Source organism: Neopsephotus bourkii, unplaced genomic scaffold, assembly GCF_033783945.1.
Source record: "Neopsephotus bourkii isolate Nb327-2 ecotype Australia unplaced genomic scaffold, CSIRO-AGI_Nbou_v1 NB_804, whole genome shotgun sequence".
Classification (NCBI taxonomy): Eukaryota; Metazoa; Chordata; class Aves; order Psittaciformes; family Psittacidae; genus Neopsephotus; species Neopsephotus bourkii.
Genome location: NW_026901300.1, coordinates 3006769 through 3029053, shown reverse-complemented (window position 1 = coordinate 3029053; position 22285 = coordinate 3006769). Strand labels below are relative to the sequence as shown.

The window sequence follows — 22285 nt, the reverse complement described above, 5'->3', positions numbered from 1 at the left end:
CTCTGCAGTCCTGGATCTCACCATCCTGCTCTCCAAAACTCTGGGTCGCATCATCCCGGATGTGAACCCTTTGGGCCTCAACACCCCAGTGCCAGCATCCTGGATCCCTACATCCCTGAGGACCAAGCACAGCCCTGGCTCATGGGGGCCTGAGGGCAAAAGGGACTTCATGGGGAGAAGCTCTGACCACAAACACCCTATCCCCGGCAGCATCCCCCTTCCTCTCACCCCATTGCCATGACCAAGGGGGGCTGCACCCATGCGGTGGGGCTGGATGTAATGTGGGTCAGTCCCAGTCTTGGTCCCTTTCGGCCCCATCTGGCCCCATGCCCCTGTATGGAACCGGCCCTACATGGCTGAGGCTGGGCTCACGGCTGCGATGTTCCCGCTTGGATAAATCCCACTAATCCCCCTGAGTCATCCTGGAAGCAGACAGTGACCTGGGAGGAATCCTGCAGCTGCGGGGCCCCTCTCCGGGTCCAGGATAGGGGGGGCTCCTTGCACCCCTGGAGCCCCGATCCCTCTGCCCCAGCAGTGCAATGAGGTTGGGAGGACTCAGCCTCCGTGTGGGGCTGGGGTTGGCTCCTGCTTTGGGGGTCACACATGTGCTTGGGGACCACCTCCATGTGCATCACTGTGGGGATGGGTGACCATGGCAACCAGAGGGATGGGGATGGTTGCCATAGTGAGCAGCGCAGCCTTGGGGGGATGAACACCAACCACCCCTTCCCGGCCCTGCATTCCCACCTGGAATGGGGCCGGTGCAATGAGCTTGGCAGGTCTCCTGCCTCCTGAGAGGGCATCCATCTATGAGGGATGGGGGAAGCACTGGGGGTGCCCTGCACATGGAACACCCCATTTTAGGGCTAAATCCTGCCCAGCAAGCGCTGAGAAGGGTCCTGCCTCCTGACTCTCCCCTTCTCTCTCTGCCTCTCCCATGCGTGAATGGGGTACACGGACACATGGGCATCGCTGGTGCTGCATCCCAGGGGACCCATTTCCTCCTCCAGATGTGCAAACCGGCCCCACCAGCGAGGGGGAGATGTGGGGAATAACCCAGGCTTGGGGGGTGCTGGGCCAGGATGGGGCCCTGCTTCCACAACACCCCCTGGGCAGCCCAGTGGCCATAAGCCTTATGATCCCCCCCCCACAAGGGCACCCCATAACCTCTCCCATGGCCAGGCCATGCAGTGCTGTGCTCATGGACCCCTCTTTGCCACCCCATGGGGCTGCTGCAGCCCCTTCCCATGGGTCCATCCCGCCCCCCCCTTGGCTCCATTGCAGGGCCCATGAATCAGTTTCAGTTTATGGCTTCCAAAGGCAGGGAATATTTTTGCAGCGTGAGTCACCGCAGGCGGCTCTGAGTGGAAAAACCATGGGGAGGGAGGGAGGAAGCACCCCCCAACCCCCCTGCTCCCATGGGAGCACCCAGGGGCCACCCCCACGACATCCCCCGGGCACCCTCCAAGCTGGGATCATGGTGAACCATTAACCCCCAGGGATGCAGGGCATCATGGAACGGGTTGGGTTGGGAAGGGCCTTAAAGCTCACCCAGTTCCAACCCCAGGGTACCTCCCATTGGAACCCCAAGCCCCGTATAAGCGTTTCCCTCCGTGTTTACGGATGATGAGGAACGGGATGAAGGAAGCCCCCAACCCATCACCCCGACGCGGGGGAGAGCAAGGCAAGCAGCAGCGCTTGACGTCAGATCTGTAAGTTTATTTGCTCAATGTACGACGGCTACATAATGACTCACATTCATGATATTCCATCACTGAGGAAAAAACCGCGAAGGATGGTCCGTGTGCGAAAGGATTCCTTACAGAAACACGGAGGCGGGGGGGGGGGGGAGAAAAGAAGAAATCACTGATTTCGACCTTAAAAAGAGTTTCACTGCATATAACATGACGAAAAGCACAAACAAAGGCTCATTCAAAGAACACAGTCATTGTTCTCCTACACTGCGATAGTTATAGTTTCACCATGACGAACACCAGACATTAAGGTTAAGCTAACACTGGTGTCTTCTTTTTTGCCTTTTTTTTTTTTGTCTTTTTTTTTGTTGTTTTTTTTGTCTTTTTTTTTGGTTTTTTGTCGCTGTTTTCCTGTTTTCAGAACGAAATAAAACCCTATAGAATCGCATGTCACTAGAGCAACACCCAGAACAGATCAGTTTGTTACGATCACGGTCGGGAGAGAGCAAACTGTGCCCCCCCCAGAAAGGCAAAGGAAGGGAAAAGAAAGGAGAGAGAGAGAAAAAAAAGAAAAAGGAAAATAAATTAAAAACCAGAAAAAAAAGCCTTTAAAAAATTGGGTTTTGAAGACTATTTTGTCATAGGAATACAGAACATCTACAGTATAAGTTAATAAACTTCAAGCTACTGTATAGAAATACGACACTAGCATGCACAATATTGTATCAATAGAGTAATGGAGCAGTAATCAGTTCACTGGAGAGACAGTATCATAGGCAAGTGCATCTCTTAGAAAACCAAAGAAACCATTCAAGCTGCTTCAAAAATCAAGCCCCTGACCCCCAAACTCCCTTTTGAGCCCTCTTGTGCCATCTCTCCTGCGGAAGTTTCCTAAAGCAGCCAGAGCAGAAGCCAAAAAGAAGGGAAATGAAATGAAAAAGGCCAAAAAAACAAAAACCAAACAAGAAAAGATGGGTTTTGTAATTCCAGTAAATCACTTCCAAATGATAGAGCCGGGACGATGCTGCTCATGGGTTGAGCAAAGGAAGGTAAGAAGCTTAAAGCCATCTTCCAGCCCATGGTACCGCGAGCATCCCGCCATGGGATGCTGCTCATGGGATGTGCTGCTGGGCAAGACCCTATGTGTGGAGGCATCCCAGTCCAAACCAGCTTTACCAGCATCTCCATGGCATTCCCCGGAGCACAAGCACCGGGGTCTGCTCGCTCCGCAAGGAGTCGGGATAGCGGCTTTGTGGTGACAGTGGGGAGCTGGAGCAGCATCCCCGTGTGCAGGCCATGCGTGCAGCACCACGGCACCCTGCTCTTGCAAGGGACAGGGACAAAGCCTGTGTCTAAAGTGGAATCAAACATGCAGGAGTGTGGGGTTTCCCTTCGATGAGCCGGAGGGCGGCAGTGAGCTTCCAACAGCAATGGGGAAACTAAAGCGAGAAGTAAGTTTACTCCAAGAACAGGGTAAGTATTCCCTGCTAAAGCAACATGGATGTCCCATTTCCCACCCCCCAGCCAGATCAGCCTTGGGAAAAGACTTTGCTAAGAAGAGAACTAAGTTCCTGGGCTCCTGATGGGCGATAGAAATGTCTATGATTGTAGCTCTTCCCGTTAGGGATTTCTCTACCACGTTAGTTTCTAAGCTCCTGAAGTTCACTCATTACACCACAAGCTTCCCCAGGAGAAAGGAAAAACGCACCCGGCTTCCCTGGTGACAAACAAGGGAGCCTGGGTGCCAGGGATCTGCTGACAAACCTCATGGTACAGTGGGAGAAAGTCAGGCAGAAGTGAAATGGCAGTGCAATCCCTGAGGAAGCAGCTGTGGCACCTTAAAAATCAGGATGGTCTTTTGAAATACCAAACACAGTACATGACATACAGACCTGAATGCTCTTTTTTATTATTTTTATTATTATTATTATTATTATTATTATTTTATTATTATTTAAGTGGCATTTTTTTGTTGAGTTTAAACACTTCCCCCTTGTCTAATTGAAGTTCTTACACCTTTTTGCTGTGGACTTGGAAAGAGTTGAAACAGCCGCTAGCCAAGCACCTGGTATAAGCTGTTGACCAAAAAACTAGAGCAGCTTTGATGTTCCTCGGGCGGGCGGTCTTCTTGCCTTGGGCCACACAGAATAGCTAAAGCCAGTCCACAGGCGAGGACTGATCAGGAAGGCAAGCCAAAAGAACTAGCAAAGAAGAAAGAAGAGAACACAAGACAATCAAAAAGGCTTGATGTCATATGGCTGTAATGTAGAGATACTGTAAACTGCGATTTAGTGTTAATACTGTCAGCTACCCTAAGAAATACCTCGATCCAAAAAGAAATCACTCAGAAAGATGGGATGGCCTAAACCCCCGAGCACTGCGAGCCCGGAATTCTTTAGTTCTTAAATTCCTTCTGGATGTGGGGATTTGAGGCTATGCCCTGCCAGGCAGAGCGCCGCAGAGAGATGCCCCGCGATGGGGGACGGACACACGGCACTTGGACTGCGGAAACAAACGCATAAAGCCTTACTGGAACCACACAATTCCTGACTGGAACCACAGAACTCTCTTTTTTTGTTTGTTTGTTTTCTCTCCTTGTGTTCCTTTAGAAAACGAGGGCCATTCCATCCACACGAATTCACCTCTAAAAACTCCTTTTTTTATGTGGTTTTGTTGTGTTTGATTTCTAGCAATAAAGTTAAATTAAAGACAGCTCCACTCGTATTAATAATCTACAGAACAGTCCATATGCCAGTGAGGCTGCTATTCCATTAACCAGCACAGCCAGCCTGACTTCCACTAGTGGTGTTTTGGCAAAAATGTCAACGAGGCAATCAAAGACAGGTAGTGGGGGGCCTCCCTGGGAAGGGGTCCCCTCCCTGGTCCCCCCCCCACCCCTGACACCCCCCCCCACTCGTGGGAAAAAAATAAAGACTGCAGTAGTTAGCATCAGCGTGCGGCTGCCAGTCCATCGCGGGGGGGTCTAGTTGTTGCCTTCACCGCCGTCGTCGTCTTGCTGATCGCTCGTCCAGAGCGTTAGGTTGTCGCGGAGGAGCTGCATGATGAGCGTTGAGTCCTTGTAGGAGTCCTCGTTGAGGGTGTCCAGCTCGGCAATGGCATCGTCGAAGGCCGTCTTGGCCAGGTGGCAGGCCTGCTCCGGAGCGTTCTGGATCTCGTAGTAGAAAACGGAGTAGTTAAGCGCCAGCCCGAGCCGGATGGGATGGGTGGGCTGCATGTGCTCCTTGCTGATCTCATGGGCTTCGCTATAGGCTTTCTCCGAGGACTCCACCACGGTCGCCCTCTTCTCACCGGTGGCCACTTCGGCCAGGTAGCGGTAATAGTCCCCTTTCATCTTCAGGTAGAAGACTTTGCTCTCGTACTGCGTCTCGCTGCAGTTCTTGATCAGGTAGTTGTCCAGCAGGCTCAGCACATCCTGGCACACCGCTTCCAACTCCTTCTCGATCTTCTCGCGGTAGGCACGCACCATTTCTATCTTCTTCTCGTTGCCGTCGGCAGAGGTCTTCTGCTCGATGCTGCTGATGACTCGCCACGAGGAGCGCCGTGCCCCCACCACGTTTTTGTAGGCGACGGACAACAGGTTCCTCTCTTCGTTGGACAGAGGCTCGTTCAGCTCCGTCACCTGCACCAACAGAGGGAGAGACAAGAGAGACATGTGGGTTAAGCCCCAGTCACTTCATGTTCCCATCGCATGGTCGGGTGTTCCCATGTATCTCGAAGCGAGACGCAGGAGAAGGTGGCCAGCTTGCAAAGTCCTGCTGTCATCCAGCATCTGCTCCCATCCCAGAGGGAGCCAGCTGGGAAAATCACGCCGTGGTCCAGGCCCCCAGCAAAAGGGGTGGGTTTGGCTTTATTCCAGGTATTCTCCAGCTCCTAAAGAGTTTTCCAGGGTGAGAAAAGTCTCCTAGGAAAGAGAAACCTTCCACCTGCGGGATTAGAGTTGGACTTGGTGATGGAAGGGAGAGGGAGAGGCAAAGCAAGAGGGTGGAAAAGGTCTACAGTCACGAGCCAGCCGCATGGATTAACAATACCATAGCCACAGGGTGCTCAGCTTTCCCACAAGCACATGCTTCTGAGATGCCTAAAGAATACACTAGATGTTAAAATTACAGCTGCCTTAAGGTATGTGCACAGATAGGGACTCAAAAGCTCACATGGTTAAGAGTACGCTCTTCCCACACAGGATTTTCTCTGTTGAAGATAAGTGTTGATGCACAGCATCCCTTCTACCTGCCTCACACCTGCAGCAACAGGGAGCTGGCAGAGCACAGAGCCATCTCACAAGCAGGATGCCAACCACCACCTTGGACACTTCAGCTACTGGGAAGCATCCTACTTGATGCTGCAGTTATCTCACTGCAGCTCCCATAAACCACCTCTAGTAGCCTGGGAAGGGCTCCCGTTCCCCTTGACTCCATGCTGCATCCCAGATGTGGTTCTGAGCCCTTGGAGTGGGTGCAGCAGCCAGGCTGCTCCATAGAGCTACTCTGCTGTTTAAGCACACAGCCCTGGCTTGTGTGCGATGTGCTGCTTCCTGCAGAGGCTCAGCACAACTGCTATGTGCTAACTGCCCCTGGCATGCTGTTTATGTGCTGCTTCCAGCCTGCCTTGTGCTCTAAGTTCAGAGTTCTAGCTGTCTGTATTGCTACAGGACTTTGAAATGACTCCATTCTTCCCTCTGAGTGACACCTGCACAAACATAAATATGCTGTGAGGTTAGAGACATCTTTGAAAGCTGGTGGAGCACTGCAGGTAGGCTTATGGATTGCCTACCCTTGGAGATACTCAAAACTCCATGAGGTTAATCAGGGTCCTGTCCCATGTAAGCTGCCCTGCTTTGAGTAAGGGAAGCCATGGAAACATCCAGAGATCCCAGCCTGCCTTATCCTCTCACCTTTCAGTTGTAATCGGAGTGCCCAGCGCCAACAGCCACACAAGACACTCGCTGACTCCAACAGTTCCCTGTCCTGACACTGGTTCTGAAGGCTGATAACCACAGGAGGCTTTCAGCAAGATGCTCTCTAAGCAGAGATACCAGTTTTAAGTGTGGACCAAGCAGGTGACTTTAAAGCTGCCCTCCAGCTACATCTGCAGATACTTATCAGTGCAGAAAGGAGATTTACCTCCTCTCACCAGAGGAGTCTTGCTGGAGGACAGATTTATTAAAACTACAGGGAGTTTCATAGGATTAGCTTTGCCATAAACATTTTAAATTCGAAGCTATTAGGGATTATGGAAGAAAGTTGCCTGTCAAAATCCTCCCAACAAACTGGCTGACAGATGGAAGGTACCACCTGTGGAGAGAACAGGTTCCTCCAGGGAGCTCTGCAGGGAACTCACCAAAGCAGAACGGGAGCCTTGTTAACTGCTTCCTAGCAGCAGCCAGGCTCCCAGAAAGGTAGAGCACTGCAGGGATGCACTGCAGAGGAACCACATAACATGGCCAGAGACAGGGACCACATCCCTCAGCACTAGGAGAGGGAAGGGAAGAGGCTGCAGTGCCACACATACTTCAGTTTGCAACTGAGCTGAGAGAGGAAGAAACAAAACCCATCTGGCACTTGCATTCCCAGCAGGAAGTAATGCAAGATGCCCAGGACACTGGGTATCAGACAGCAAGGGTATGCTTAGCTGCCTTCATCGGAGAGTCACTGGAAGGTGGAAAGGATGTATCCGGAGTTAAGCTGCCTTTGAGAACTGCCATCATCCCAGAACCTGCCTGCCACGTCTCAAATGCTGCTGCCCACTTGCTTGCTGAAGGCTGCACTGGTGTCTTCTGCCATGGACACACTCTGCACTCCAGCATGGAACTGCAGTCCCTGCCATGTTGCTTTTGCCAACAGTTCCATATGGGTGACTGTCTCCAGCAGAAAACCATACAGAAACCACTGCAGCAACTCACCAAGTGAATGCGGGTCTGTGCCTTCACTGCAAGCCTGTGCTGGCCAACCAAATGCTGCTTTATTCTTAACGCTGCAGGATACCACCACAAAGCAAGTTCAATCAAGCCAGAGGCTACCAGCAAGCTCTGATATGTTTGATTTATAGCATTGCATTGAACGCCTGTGGTGCAACATCAATAAGGCAATACCCTGCATCAGACCTGGATTAGGTTGCAGTGGTCTCATTACAAGCCCTTTTGGGGAATTTCTGCTCATGTTTGTTTCCAGCGTCCAGATTAATATTAGCAGAACATTCCCACTTCTTAACTCAGACCCTGGAAGGGCAGCACCCTCATGTACAGACCAACCCTGTGAGCATCAGCCCTGATGCCATTCCCAGCGCTGTTACATGGAGCTAAAGACCAAATACCCAAAGCAAAGCCTCAGCCTGGCACTGAGTTTGGCAGGAACACAAAGGCACCAGGCTCTGCCTGAAGTCTCACTGCTCTCTGGGAAGCTCAGTCAGTTGGGAGTTTTACTTGCCTGGTTGACAGCAGAGGAAAGCAGAACTACCAGCAGTAACTACGAGCTACTGAGCACCACGAACCTCAGTAACTGTCAAGCCTCATTTCACCCTCATGCCCCTGCACATCGGGGCAGGAGATGCATGTGGCTGAAATGGAGTCAAGCCTTGCATGTGGCATGAACAGCCAAGCGCTAAGAGCTAGCCCACACACTCACGCAGCTGGAAGCTTGATAGATGCAAGTCTTCAGCTATTCTGAAGGGAAAAATAAGAATAAAATAGACCTTTTTCATCTTCCTTTCTGCCTCTCCCCCCAAGCAAGCCCAGCCACAAGAGTGGCTCTTATCAATGCAGAGCAGCAGGAGATGTCAGCCATGGTGCTTCTCATTTCCCTGCTAGTCTGTAGGTAATGACCTTACTTGCAAGAGCTTCCCCTGTGCCCCATCACCACATGCGACACATGTGCCAGAGCCAGACCCTTCACATGCTGCAGGCAGAAGCCCTGCCTAAGGGCAGAGGACACCTCACCATGGTGCAGCCTACATTGACAGGCTTTGGCTTGGAGACACACTCCATCACCAAGCTTGAGGATGCTGCCATGTTCCAGTCGCACCAGTTCCTGCAGCCTCTGAGGATGCAGTGTCTGCACCACCAAGACTCAAGTGCCCTAAAGCCATAGAGGCAATCCAACAGCTCCCATTGGACAAGAACTACTGGAAGTTGAGGGTTTCTCCTGCTCGAGAGCACAGAGGTTTGTATAAAGCAAAGCCTCTGACTTGCAGCAAAGCTCTCCTGATTTCCCTGCTGCAGCAGTGAGCTCTGACTCAGCACTCCGTCCAAAACCTGGCACTCTCCTGGCATGCCCAAGTGTCACATCGCAGCCGGGGCAAGGCTCAGCCTCGGGCAAGAAGCTGCAGCAAACCTGCCCCTCATGGCAAGGTCCATGATCTCCAAAGCCCAAAGGTTGGTCCCACTGCACCTTCTTTCCAGAAGCATCCTAATGAGCAGGCTTTGAGACCTACAGGGAGGTTTGCTCCCAGCCAGTGGCAGGCTAGTTTACTTACAGGGCTTACTCCAGGACTCTTACAGTCCACTTTTCACCTTGCACCCACAGGTCTGAAGTAATTTCTGACCATTTCTGAGGACCCTACAGTAGCTGCAAAGGAGGATTTTGGTTTAGCTGTTTATCCTCATACATGTTTCACCTGCTTTTATAACCAAGTGCCCACCCATTTATGGCTCCTACCTAGCTTTGATGTCTTAAAGCATACAGCAGAGCAAGCTGAGCATACCCACAGCTCCTTCCCTGAGGAATGCCATCCACATTTGACAGTTTAATCCACGTTCTATGCCTCAACACTTCTGCTTTTCCGATTGCCTGAGTCCCTGAAGACATGAGGTATCTCCAAAGGGCAGAGACAACCATGAGAACCTCCAACTGCCCAGGGAGAATGGCTGTTGAGTATCAGAGCTCCTCTTCCACCAGGATACACAACAGCTGTCTCCTTCTCAGCACTTGTGTTTCCTCTGTTCTATCTACAGCTCTGCACCATGTAATTAAGCATGTTATCTCCCAGCAGAAACCCCTGCTTGGAAGTGACCCTGAGGCCTGGCCTAAAGGTCCCCTTTCCCATTTCATTCTTCTTTTTAAAAGCAAATACACTTTTGAAACAACTTTCTGCCCAGAAATCCCACCACTGCCGTTCTTAGCTGCTCTGAAGCCACTTGCAAAGGGGAGCAACCAGCACAGAACCACTTCAGGCTCAAGCAACTGATAATGTTCATGACTACCCGCAGCCACGCCAGCTTCAACCTATCTCTAGCCATTGTCTCGTGGTGGGACCCCATCACCCATCTGCAAGCACCCCCTTCAGCAGCCTGAGGGTCATTTTGGAAGTGACACACCAGAGACACTGTTTTATCATCCCCATCTCACTCTGCATTCAGCTTCTGAAGTAAATGCCTGCCCCCAAGCACATTAAACATTCACCATACCCAGTGGCTTCGTTACAGTCATGATGAGATGTTGCACAACCCAGGCAAGAACAGCTTCTCCTTGTGTGCTCCAGAGCGAGCTGCCCTACGACACCATCGCAGCAGTCACAAAGATGCTGTTCTTCAGCACTGGCCTACTTTGGCACAAAGTAGGCGTGTGTTAAACCAGACCTAAATCTAAAATCTCAGCAGATTGCACCGGTTTGGGTCTATTCCTCCCCCTGCCTTCTCCCCCACGTCATCCTCCCAAAGTGGAAATAACACCATCGCTACCTTCTCTCCTTGCTGACTCCTTCCACTGTCCTCTCTCCTCGTGGCTGATCTCAGTGTGGCCAAGATGATTTTCAGCTGCAGGTCAAGCCCTTCTTCTCATCTCAGACAGGACCCGAAAAGCACAAGCAGGCTGTAGGCAGAAGTTAGTTCCCCACTGCTGTCTCATTTGACTGTTTCAGTATGAATAACCCTATGCTAGTTCCCACTTTTTAAGGTGTTGGGGCCAGCACTCATTGCAGGAAAGCAGTTGAAGGCACGTGGGATGGGTCTGCCATTACATTCTAAATTGGTCCGAGTGCATCAAGGACCAGTGTCTGCAAAGACTGTTAATTGCTTATAACATCTCCAAGGCTACTTAAGCACTCCAGACACTGATGAGGATTTCTGCATGCTCCTACTGCTAACAGAGGCTTTCATCCCACTCTGGAGCCTTTATTATTTGACTTTGAACCACCCAAGACGAAGTCTTCAGATTGTGATGCAGATGTAAAAACCAAGAGTTCATTCATGTCATTGGCCTCTGTAGCTTAAGAGCTACTTAAACCAAATTGAATTCCATTGTGCTACACACAGGTTTGATAAGTCCTTGGAGCCTGCACATCTGCTCCTCTTCAGTCTGCCTCTGCTGGATTTCAGCTAGAGAAGGAGCAAGTTTCAACTGCTTGGGGCATTCCTGCATGTAAAAGGTTGTACGGGAGCCAAGGCAAGAAAGCCAGTGACAGTGGCAGAGTGCTGAGCTCCATTCTGCCTCTGGTAGCAGCATTTCATGTCCCAGCCCTTATCTGCAGTGCTGCAGTCTCAGCATTAGGTCTAACGGCTCAAGTCTTTGCTGCTGCAGAGCACCTGGGTGCCAGCGATTTGCCTCACCACCTTCTGCTGCAGCTCTGGAGATAAGGCCAGCACAAGGGAACATCCTCCTGCCTTCCATACGTGGCTTCCAGGCATGTTCCTAGGCCTTGCAATCTGCCATGGCTGTTAAGTTGACAGAGGGTGAACCCAGACACATCACATAACCAGCTGGAAGGAGCAATCCCAGCTTGGGCACCACGTATGCTCTTCAAGTGCATCAGTGCAGAGCTACAAACTACTTGTCAATTAGCACTGCGGTGTCTTGTAGCTGCTCCTAAGGCTAGTATCTGCTTTTTGAGCCATTAAGGAAATATGCCCAGGCTGTTCTTGTCTGCCTTATTACCACCCTGATTCTCCTTAGCCTTGCTGTTAAACAAGATGAAAACCTGTTTCACTGTCTTGCTGCCACTACCTAGGAAAAGCTCTTGGGAATAAAGCAGCAATCTCTGTTGGTCTACTGCCTTCCTGCCACCAGATGGAGAGAGCAGCAATTCAAACCACATCAGTCCTAGCACTTAAGAGGACCGTCACTCAGGGCTCATCACACCATCTCCAGCAGATGGGATACCAGCACCTTTGCCTCCTAACTACAAAGCAACAGAAGGGATGCCAAGCTATTCCCAACCCAAGGCTGGCAAGCTTCATCTGCCTACTTTTGTGTTTCTGCAAGCACCTTGGCAGCAGCCTGAGATCACCACCCTTCTCCACAGCTTGGGGACATCTCCTGCCTCATCCAGTCTGTTCCCTTCCATGCCTCTCCTGCGAAGCACGTGGAAGACCAGTGCCACAGCATGGCACTGCCATGGGAGCTCAGATGTGCTCCTGGAGCACGTCACAAGCTTGAGGGGCTCACAGTAGATCCTTTGGAAGGGAGAAAGCTATATGCTTTTCTGGCCTGCATTAGATGTCTCCATGTGCTAGCTGAAAAGCTCTTGGAGAATAACTGCAGCTCTTCCTTTAAAACATTTCTGCACACGTTTTAAAAACTTGGGTGTCTTTTCCATTCAAGCATTATTCTTCTTCAGAAAACTCCATCCACTCCCAGGCTTTTTTAGCTGAAGCAGACATCCATGGCAAGCCCACTGGCCATTTCTTGGTCAACACAAGGGAAAGCTATTTGTCTCCCCTCCGATTTATGGCAAAACAAAGCCAAACTAGACAGACTTCAGGGACATACTAGATAAATGGACCAAGTGTTTTGTGAGGAGGGTATTCAATGCTGCTGGGAGCATGAGCTGCTTAAAGACTTACCTCGCAGCTTCTCAGCATGCTAATCTGGCTCAGATGTTAGTGCTTTCCTGCTCACCTCCAGCCCCGCGGCCAGGCAGGAAGTACCCTGCCACCAGATCATCAAATCCTCTGCGGAGCTTCAAGTGCCAGGGCTTGTCCTTAATCAGGGGCTCAAAAACTGACGCTGTACCCATGGCCTCTATTCACTCGAGCCAAGCAGGGAGAGGAGAGACGATGTGCCATGGGCAGGACACCTTGGGAAAGGCTGAGAGCAAGTTCTGGCTGCTGAGCGAGCCGGCTCCCAGCTCTGCTGGAACAGGATGAACTGGGCACTTCTTGGCTGCTTGCACGGCTTCCTCCTGCACAGCACAGCCGTGCTCCAGCAGGATGAAATGGGAGAAGCTGCAACCATGCAAGCAACTCCCTGCAGCCAGCCCGTCGGTTTAACTGCTTCGTGTCATTACCCCAAAGGCTTTGGGCTTGGTGCACATCTGAAATGTTCAAACACCCCAAGATCTTTTGCTCTGCAGAACCAGCAGCTCCTGTGTTTCACCACATTAAACAAGAGGCTTTGCAGAACACCCAGGTGGACTGCAGCACACCAGCTCCACCATAGGCTTCATTTCTGCATCAGTGAGGAAGGCGATTATCCCTCCAGATGTACTTTACCCTCCCACTGCTTCAGGGATTTCAGGCTTGATCTTACACACCTCTAGCAAAGGCAATTTTATCTCATTTCTCCATTGAACGTGCAGAACAGAACGTTTTTGCTCTGGCAGCTTTCTGGAACACTGCAGCCAATATTAAATTGCAAGAGGGTCACTTTACTGTTCTAGATTTGACTGTGGGTTTAACCACCCCCGCCTGGCTCCAGCCACCTTCTCCCAGCCCTCTTTTGAAGCCTAAGGGACTAAGTACCACAGATTTGATCTCAGAGCATCACGGGTGACAGAGCCCCTCAGGCACAGATGTCTTGACAGCACCAAACACGAGGAGCCAAGCTCCCAACTTCAAGGTAATGAAATATTCATCCCACGTAACAAAGCCCAACAGCACAAAGGCAAAGCTGGGGTGCCTTCTTCAGCTGGGAGTAAATCAAAGGCTGTTAATCCCCCCGCCCCCCAAGTTCTCAATCGCTGCTGAATACTAAGCATTAGTCTTTCACAAGTGCAGCTCTCCTACAGCATATCTGTTAGCACAGAGCACAGCAACAGCTTCTCCTAACTACTATTAATAAACTCCATGCTGCGGAGCACCATGACTGTCCAAACAACACGTCCATCAGCAGCCTTGTTTGAGGCTGAGGCTTGTCGCTGTTGTTTCCTAGAGCCTGGCTGTAACCATCTTAGAGAGGAGTCAGAAGCACACTGACATGCCAAGCAGCTCTGCCTGGTACGTAAGCAAAGATACATCCCAAGCAAGCCAGCCCATCCAGTAAGATCAGAGGGAATTTGCAAACAATTAAGGAATGGTTTGTACTTTGAGCCTCTGCAGGCTTGGGTTCGTCCAAGTGCAGCTGCCTTAAACACCCATAGACTGATTCAATTCCAACGTCTCCTTTAGGGGAGAAAAACATTAAGTACTCTAATCCTTAAGCTGGGGATCGCTTTAAGGGAATCTCATGCCATCATCACTGACATGTTCTCCAGTTACTCTCCTCCTGCTATTAACTAATGCACTGCCCTTGGTCACTAGATCACTAGTTTTGTGCCAAAAATCAGGTTGGTTTAACACCTTACTGAACATGTGCTGGGTTTTTCCTGAGATGTGACTAAATCTGGGTTAGCAGAGAAAAACCTGAGACTGGGGGGAAGTTTGCATTTAAACAGGCAGACAAAGGCTTTTGTTTCAGCAGCTACACAAAGGCACCGCTTTTGAGAGTCAGCCTCATCAGTGTTTCCTGCAGCCCGAGGATTGCTGCCTCATCATTTCAGCTCTGCTTTCCAGAATTTACCATTTCTGGGCATTTCCAGCCCCCACCAAGCAAACAGCCAGCGGGAGACTCCTGGGAGAGCCCCAACCCTTGTGCTCCAGCAGCTCTGGCTCACTGGAGGGGCTGGAATGCTGCGGCAGCTCAGGCTTGCTCTCATTGTGCACTAGGAGAAGCTGGACAAAGCCATCCTGCTGCCTGAGCTCCTCCCTGAGACAGGCTCCCCACCAGAGCCATGGGTGGGAATCCAGCACCTTGACATCCAGGCTCTGGAGAAAGGAGACAAGCTTCCTACTTTAAAGGAATGAAGGGCAGAATGGAAGTCCTTTTGTCACTGTTTTCCTTCGTTTTAGGATGGGAAGAGGGATTTTGCTCATTAGATGAAGCAGCCAAGAGGGACAGACAGGAGAAAGCCGTCTGCGACAGCAGTGACCATGCCCAGCTGAGGAGATGGCACAGCACCAAGTTACACAAACCCCCCAGCCAGCTGGTTGTGGGTCTATATCCTTCCCCTTTCCTGCTCGCTCCAGACCAAGTGCAGATGTGTGAAGTCCCCCACAGCTGCTAAAGGCTGCTCTGCTTTGTAGGGACAAGGTGGGAGAAGGCAGAAGCAGAGACCAGGAGGGACCTCAGCAGTGCTATATCCTACGTGGGAGAACACCTCCATGCTCCCCTCACAGCCTCACTCATCTTGCAGGGTCCTCCACCACCCATGGGTAAACACTGTGCAAGCCATGAGGTGGGCCCCCACAAAGCCATCTTGTGCCCATGGGTGAAGATGGGTTCCCCCATCTGCAAAGACCTAAAGCTGCACAGGCAGAGCGTTTTATCTGACTACCACCAGTGTGAAACCGTCCACGGCCGTTTATCTCAACAGCATCCTGAAGCCAAGCCAAAGGTTCCAGAGGTGGAAACACAAACCCAGCCTATCTTCACCAGCTCAGAGACAAATCCACAGCTACTTCCCCTTTGTTTCAGCAGATGCTAAAATGGGTTTCCAAGCTGTCACCTCCCAGTGGTGACCACTGCTTGCAGAACCACAGTGAGTAAATACCTGCTCCTGTTTTCATTATCTTTCTGGTTTCCAGACATCACGTTGCCTGTTGTCTGCAGACATGTGAATCTAAGAGGAGGGAGTCAGGGAGGCTTCAGTCAAGGACAAGCTATGTTAGTTACCTTTCTAGTGAAGAACAGAGGTTGGTGAAGGCTTTCAGCCTTCCAGACAGAAATAACAAAGGCCTGGAAGCAAAGGAAAGAAGGGCTGAGCTGGCTCCAAGCCACTTAGACCAAAACCACTTGTAACAGCATTAGCTTTAGAAAGAGCTATCTTGAGTTGTGGAGCACTGAAGTGTTGAAGAACACCTGGAAACATCAACCAAAGACAGCCCAAGCCCTGCATCACAGCTTTGCCATGCTGAAGTGGATGATGATGCCTGTGTCCTAGCAAGTTGGGCAACGGAGAACTGCTTGGGGAGCCAGGCAAATCCTGTTTCTCTGGGCCTTGCCCCACAGTTATTCCAGTACACATTCACGTTTCACTGGCAGCCACGGGTCAGGAGGTAGAACTGGACAGAAAAGGAAAGGGCAGCTTCAGATCTGCAGATCCCAATGCCTGAAACATCAACCCTTCTGAGGAAAGGCTCCCTCAGGCCAGACCATAGGCATTTTCCAACCTGCTCCTCCTCTGTATCCACCTCTGAACACCCTGGGGGCTGGCTGGGATGCACCAAGCACCTAGCTCTAGTGTGAACTAGTCCAACAGTCCTTGCTCTTCCCTGCCAGGCTGGTATCGAGCTCCCAACATGCTACTCACTACTGGCAGCTGGACACACAAAAGCTTGGAATATGTGCTCCTGCACACAACTTCCTATGCATCCATTTGCACACGGTTTACCTAGCATGAAGCTGCACAAAAGAGTTCAGTTGCAGAGTTCATGTATTATACCCTGCCAGATGCATCACCATCCATGGAGGTTTCTCCATGATGCAAAGTCATGGGTATCACCCAGCCTCTGCTCCATCACCTACACCTTAAAGGTACATTTGTTCTTGTATCCTCAAGAGTCACAGCGAGTGAATCAATGCCTAGCTACAGATATGCATCAATCAAAGTGATAAATGTGCCAAACATATCTTTTCTGGTATCTTCTGGCATGAAGATGTGCACACTCAAGGCTTCACCCTACCCAGAAGGGCAGCTCTACACCACCCAGATGGGCTGGCTGGTTGTCCCAGATCACCTACTGAACCCAAGGGAGCACAAATTCCTTAGAGATTCAAGGCAGAAGACTGTATCCAAGGTGAAGACTGCTCACCAGTAGGACAATACCAGAGGCCTCTGACAACAGAAGCTTACAAAGCTCCTACCAGGCTCATTTTGCCCTTCATCAGCACAGCTAAATCCCACCCTGAATGGCACAGACCATCCCATAGGAGTATTTCAGTGGGAGGCAGAAAAGCAGCCTGCTGATCCTCCATCTATGCACCATCCTGTGCACACTGACCTCCTTCTTCATCTCAGTCCTAACTGTGCTACACCCAAGCATGTGATACCCTGCTATGGAGCGGTGCAGTGAAGTCTCAGCGCATGTGCTCCAGGGGTGCAGGTTTCAGTTCAGGAAACACTTCTGGAGCTGAAGTTCTGTGACTGCCCTTAAATTGCTGTTCCTGTATAGCTTCGAGCAAGCCCAGGTTCACATCAGCAGTGCCCATAGAGTCTGTTCTAGAGAGAACCTTTGGGATCAGCTGGTGAACAAAGCCTGGGCAGACAGGGCTTGTCCATACACATCACAAGCTTACCTGGTGCTCAAAACAGACCAACTACAAAAACCCTCAAACAAAAGAACAACTACTAGAAAGCCCAATGAGACTCCTGGAGCCAGCCATCTTCAACCACAAACAGCAGACCAAGACAATCCCCACCAACCTTTTTGCACTTTCAGGGCCAGCCCCCATCCCAAAGATCTGGCTAAGCCCAGAACATGCAGGAGCTCCTGGAGAGCCCTTCCTTGTCCAAGAACTTGACTGCTTCCCTGTACCCCAGACACCTGCAGAGCATTCCTTTCTCTATCACAGTCCCACTGTCATCTTTGTTCAATTCAAAGACCTATTTCTAACCAAACCCATGCCTGGCTGCTACACTTGGTCAACAGAGAAACCCAGCATGGTCTCACAAGATTTTCCTAAAGCACATAAAGGCTTCCCAGGAGCTCAATAGGGAGTTTCTAAGAGCTCGAGCTGCTGAAGGCTCACCAGTTAACACAGTTCCTGTGTTCAGTGTCCACTGCACTCGAGTACAGGGCATGTTGCTACCTGCCCATGGCTTGGGTGCAGATGTGCAACAACTCAGCCTACCACTACTGAGGGTGCCTTACACAGAGATAACCCACACCAAGAACCATTAGGAGGTTGGAAGCACAGCGAGACAGCAGCCACCCTGCCCTGACCCTGCGGGCCTCCGGGAAGGAAGCCCTGCTCTCTGCTTGTAGATAACACTGCCCAAGAACCATCCCATCACTCAGGTCTGAACAAGCCCTCATTGCTAAAGGGCGAGAGGACTTCTCTATGCCTGCTCCTCTGTGAGTAAGAACAAGCTGGGAAGCACACAGCCATATGCTGTAGTGGTCCAGGAGGCACCATGAGCCTGAGCAGCATCTTGCCTGCACAGGGGGCTGCAGCAAGAGCATCGATGTAGTCATTAGATGCCAACATACCCCCTCCACTTCAGCACTGGAAATGGTTTCTGCAGAGCCTTCCCCAGCCCCCCTGGGAAGTGCTACTACATTCCTTGCTCCCTCCCTACCATCACAGATGGCCTGCCCAGCACTCCTCCTGGAGAAGCCTTCCCACCTCACCCTTTGTCTTGTCTACACTGCAGAGCAGAAAACAGCTAATGATCCCTGCCCCACTCCCCTGCAGACCTGCAAACAGGAGGGATTTGTGTTACTCCTGCTTTTCCCAAGGGCAAGCCTGCGTGTTTGTGAAGCCCTGCTATCTGTGCTAACCTGGTCACTGGATGTGGTGGGTGATAGCTGCCAGGCTGGTGAGCTCTATGCCAGGGAAGGCCTGTGGTTACCCACATTTGCTCTTCTCCTCCACCCACAACTGCCATTTACTGCACCAAGACCCAGTTGTGTCTAATGCTTGGGCAGCAGCCATCTGCCTTTCAACAGCTCCGACCCTCACCCAAATCAACCCACCACAACCCATGGTCCCCAAAGTCAAGCGGCCACATGTTCCACTCGCAGAGGACCTTCAATGGGTTCAAGGACTCTGCCATGTAGTCCCATCCCTGCATGAAGCATAGGTGCAATAATAATCCTCCCCCCAGCCTTTTTAGGTGAGTTACTGCAATTGGCTTGCTTGTTCTCCTGCACATCCTCTCTCACCCCAGAGGTCTACAGGGAGACACGTGCTCTGCTCCCCAGGCAGGGCGAAAAAGCCTGCAGCAGCATCACTGCTCCCCAGCTAATGGATATCGATCCACAGCCCTGCTGCTGGGCTGGACAGAAAACTCCTCATGAAGCTGAACCAGACAACCATAAGCACTGCAGGCAGCAAAACACCAATGAGTTGGGAAGGAGACTGCTGGTGCTGCTTGGGCACAGCATCAAGTGGGCTGGGAAGCCCAAGGCAACACCTCCCAACTGACCAGCGAGGTGCATTCCTGCTCTCCACTGCATGGTAAGGCTGACTGTACCCCCAGACAGTGACAAGGGACACGACCAACATCATGCAGCCATACCCTGGAGCAATGGGCTAATCCCCGCATCCTTTCCTGGTGCAGCATCACCTCCTGCTCCTGCTGGTAGGCAAGGGGACCATCTGCTGTGTTTCACTGCCATTCCCCAGTGAATTTGTCACATCTGGGGGCTGAAGGACCAGCCGCACTCCTGCAGCAGCAATGCAACTGCATGCACCAACCAGGGGCACTGACACAAAGCATTTGCAGCAAGGAAGGAGCCAGAACTTATTATATATATGATACTATTTGGAAGAGACTATTGGGATCCTGTACATCACCGTGGCAAGCAGCAGCAGATGAATCAGCAGCCAGAAAGGGGCCCAGTACACCATTTCCATTCCAAACCGCTACGACAGCCAAGCACAGGCTCTGAGCAGGCAGGGCTGAGGCTGGCAGAACAATGCCATGTCACCACCAAAACGCTCAAAGTGCAGGAGAAGGAATCTCCTTTACACCCATCAGAACCACAGAAGGCTTAAGGGAAAGCCGTGTGGCATTCCCCAGCACGGTGCTTGGGAAGCAGGCAGCTTTACAGGGTGGGAGACAAACCGGCCAAGAGCGGGGGGATGTTTCTGCATCACCTTCCCTAGACGCAGCCCGCATGCTCTCTGCTACCACCTGGGTGCATTGCAGCTTGGACCATGGCATATGACATCACTAGGCGTTGCTACGGAAATGAGTGCGAGGTCATCAGCCTCCCGCACCAGCGGAGCTGGGGACAGGGAGGACCAGGGCTGATGTGCCCAGCACTGCTGCCCGTGCCCAGCTTCGGGCAGCACAGAGCAGCAAGGGAGAACAAAAGCTCTGCCTTTTGTTTGCCGTGGTGGCAGGAGGCAGCAGCTCTCCCGCTGGGAATCGCTTCCTTACGGAGACCCATAAGCGGCGTTGAGCCTCGGTTACTGCTTCACCAGGGCTAAAAGGGAATAAAACACAGAGATCATCTCCAACACCACCTCTGGTTTAAACACCCAGCAGGCTAGGGCCATTGCCCGGTGGGAATACTGCACCAGGGCTGTGCATCCCAGGCATATCCCTGCTGGCTTTGTCATAGCGGCTGTATTATCCGTAGGAAATGAGCTGTAGGATGTGCTCACACAGCAGGCTTTGCTTGGAAACGAACAGATGCCGTTATCAGAAAACAGTATAAAAGCCATAGCGCAGCAAAGGAATAGCCCCGGCTGGTTTAATATGGTAATATCATTTCCCCATTATCCATATTTCATTCCTGGATAAGCCATCTCCTCCCTCCCCGTGCTCAGGCTGTGACAGTTTTGTCTGCTTTGATCAATGCAAGGTTATTGACAAAATGGTGCAATATGGGCAAACAGAGCTGCACCCGCGGCAGACTGCGACATTCCTAGATCAGCATTCCCTCCCCATCAGGCAGGGAGGACACCCCAGCTCCTCGCAGAGGTTCAGACCTGCCTAAGAAGACAAACATAAAGCACAGTTTTCCCCTTTAAAGCACCCCCTCCCTCCCTCCACCCAGTCTAGCCTCTCTGCAATATGACAAATGCAGAATCTTCTGGAATGACTTGATCCTGCCTCCCACGATTGCTTTGTTTGCAAGATCAGAGATACGGGGCTTTTCTTTTTCCTCCCTTCTCGTATTGTCAAAATGTCAGGATTGAAGGGGAGCCGTGCAGTGTCACAAATCAGATCAGCCCGCTATACGCAGAGTCTTTATTTTAAGAGCGTGAAATGAATACAACATGACTCAATTCATAAATCTCCAACCAAGTGCAGTAAAAATAAAGAGCTTTGACAGCGAAAGGGCTCCCGATCTCCAGGGCCACGAGCACAGCCCAGCCTCACCGACCGCGCACAGGAAAGGGATGCACGGGAGCCGCAGGGAGGTATCTGGGCAGTGGGGAAGAGGTGTGCATGCATCACCCCCCCCTATTCCCCACCCCACAGCCTTGCCCCATTGGGTTTGGCAGCCCCCCAAGTGACCGCTTGGGGGGCGCTGCACCCCTGTGGCCCCCCCCCGTGCTGGCGCAGGGCAGGGAGCAGCAGTGGGGATGGGAGCACACAAGGGATGCGGGAGGCACACAGGGGGGCCTGGTGTGGGGTGAGAGAAGGGATGGGGTAAAGGGGTGATGTGTGGGGCAGGGAGGAGGCTCTAAGGCAGGGGAGAGCATAGGGGGGTCAGAAGGGCAGAGGAGAGGATGTGGGGCGGCACAAGAGGGAACGCATGGGGACTCTAGGGTAGGGGAGAGCTTGCGTGTGGGGCTGCAGGGCAAGGGAAAGGAGGTGCGGGGCTGGGGAGAGGGCTCTAGAGCCGAGCAGAGGATGCGTGGGGGGCTCTAGGGCAGAGGATGGGGATATGGGGAGAACAACGCGTCCCTGGGCAGGGAAACGCCAAGGGATCGGGACACAGGAACCGGTACAGCACAAGGACCGGAGCCGCACGGAGGGACGGCGATGGGGCCCGCACCCCCCCTCCGAGCCCTGCGCCCACCGCGGGGGGCAGCACGGGGAGGGCGAGGAGAGCACGAACCCGCACCAAGGGAGGGGAGAGGGGAGCGGGGAGCGGGAGGGGCAGACCCGGGCCGCGGGACGGCACTCACGTTCTTCATGGCGGCCGCCATGTCGTCGTACCGCTCGGCTTGTTCGGCCAGCCGGGCCTTCTGCACCAGCTGCTCGCGGTCCACCATCTTCGCGGGGCCGGGGGTAGGGCGAGGAGGCTGCGGGCTCCGGGAGGAGGAGGAGGAAGGAGGAGGAGGAAGGATGAGGAAGGGCGGTAACGGGAGGAGGAGGAGGGCGGGCGGCGGCTCCTGGCGCTGCTGCGGCTGAGGCGGCGGCGGCTGCACCCGGTGCTGTGCGCGCGCCGCGGGCCACCACAACCCCCCTGCGCCCGGTCCCGCCCCCCGGGCCCCGCCCCTGCTCCCACAGCCACCGCGCGGGGCACGACGGGAGATGGAGTCCTCAGGGAGGTGACTGGGAATGGGGGTACCCAGCTTAAGGACTACAACTCCCATCGTGCCCCGCGCGGCGCCGCCGCTCCCCTCCCCTTAGGCCGCGCCCCCTTAGGCTCCCCAACCCCGCCCCGCGGGGTCCCGCCGGCCGCTGGTGCTGATTCACCGGGAGCGGCCGCGGGGACGGGGATGGGAGCAGGGGGGTCCCCCGGGGGGGGGGGGGGGCTG

The 22285-nt window shown here is 52.5% G+C and overlaps 2 protein-coding genes across 2 annotated transcripts in view; both read right to left on the bottom strand.

Annotated features, from left to right (window-relative positions):
* TMEM120A (transmembrane protein 120A) overlaps positions 1-21994 on the bottom strand; it is an 89228-nt gene extending 67234 nt beyond the window's left edge. The window contains exon 1 of the mRNA XM_061355556.1: positions 21991-21994. The gene's annotated coding sequence lies outside the window, so the exon portion shown is untranslated. The remainder of the gene's footprint in view (positions 1-21990) is intronic.
* On the bottom strand, positions 1699-22011 carry YWHAG (tyrosine 3-monooxygenase/tryptophan 5-monooxygenase activation protein gamma). Its single transcript, XM_061355557.1, has 2 exons — positions 21710-22011; positions 1699-5334 (listed from the first exon to the last, which is right to left on the bottom strand). Exons 1-2 carry the CDS (start codon positions 21794-21796, stop codon positions 4678-4680), a joined length of 744 nt encoding a protein of 247 aa, XP_061211541.1. The 5' UTR covers positions 21797-22011; the 3' UTR covers positions 1699-4677.
* Positions 22012-22285: the final 274 nt, after the last annotated feature.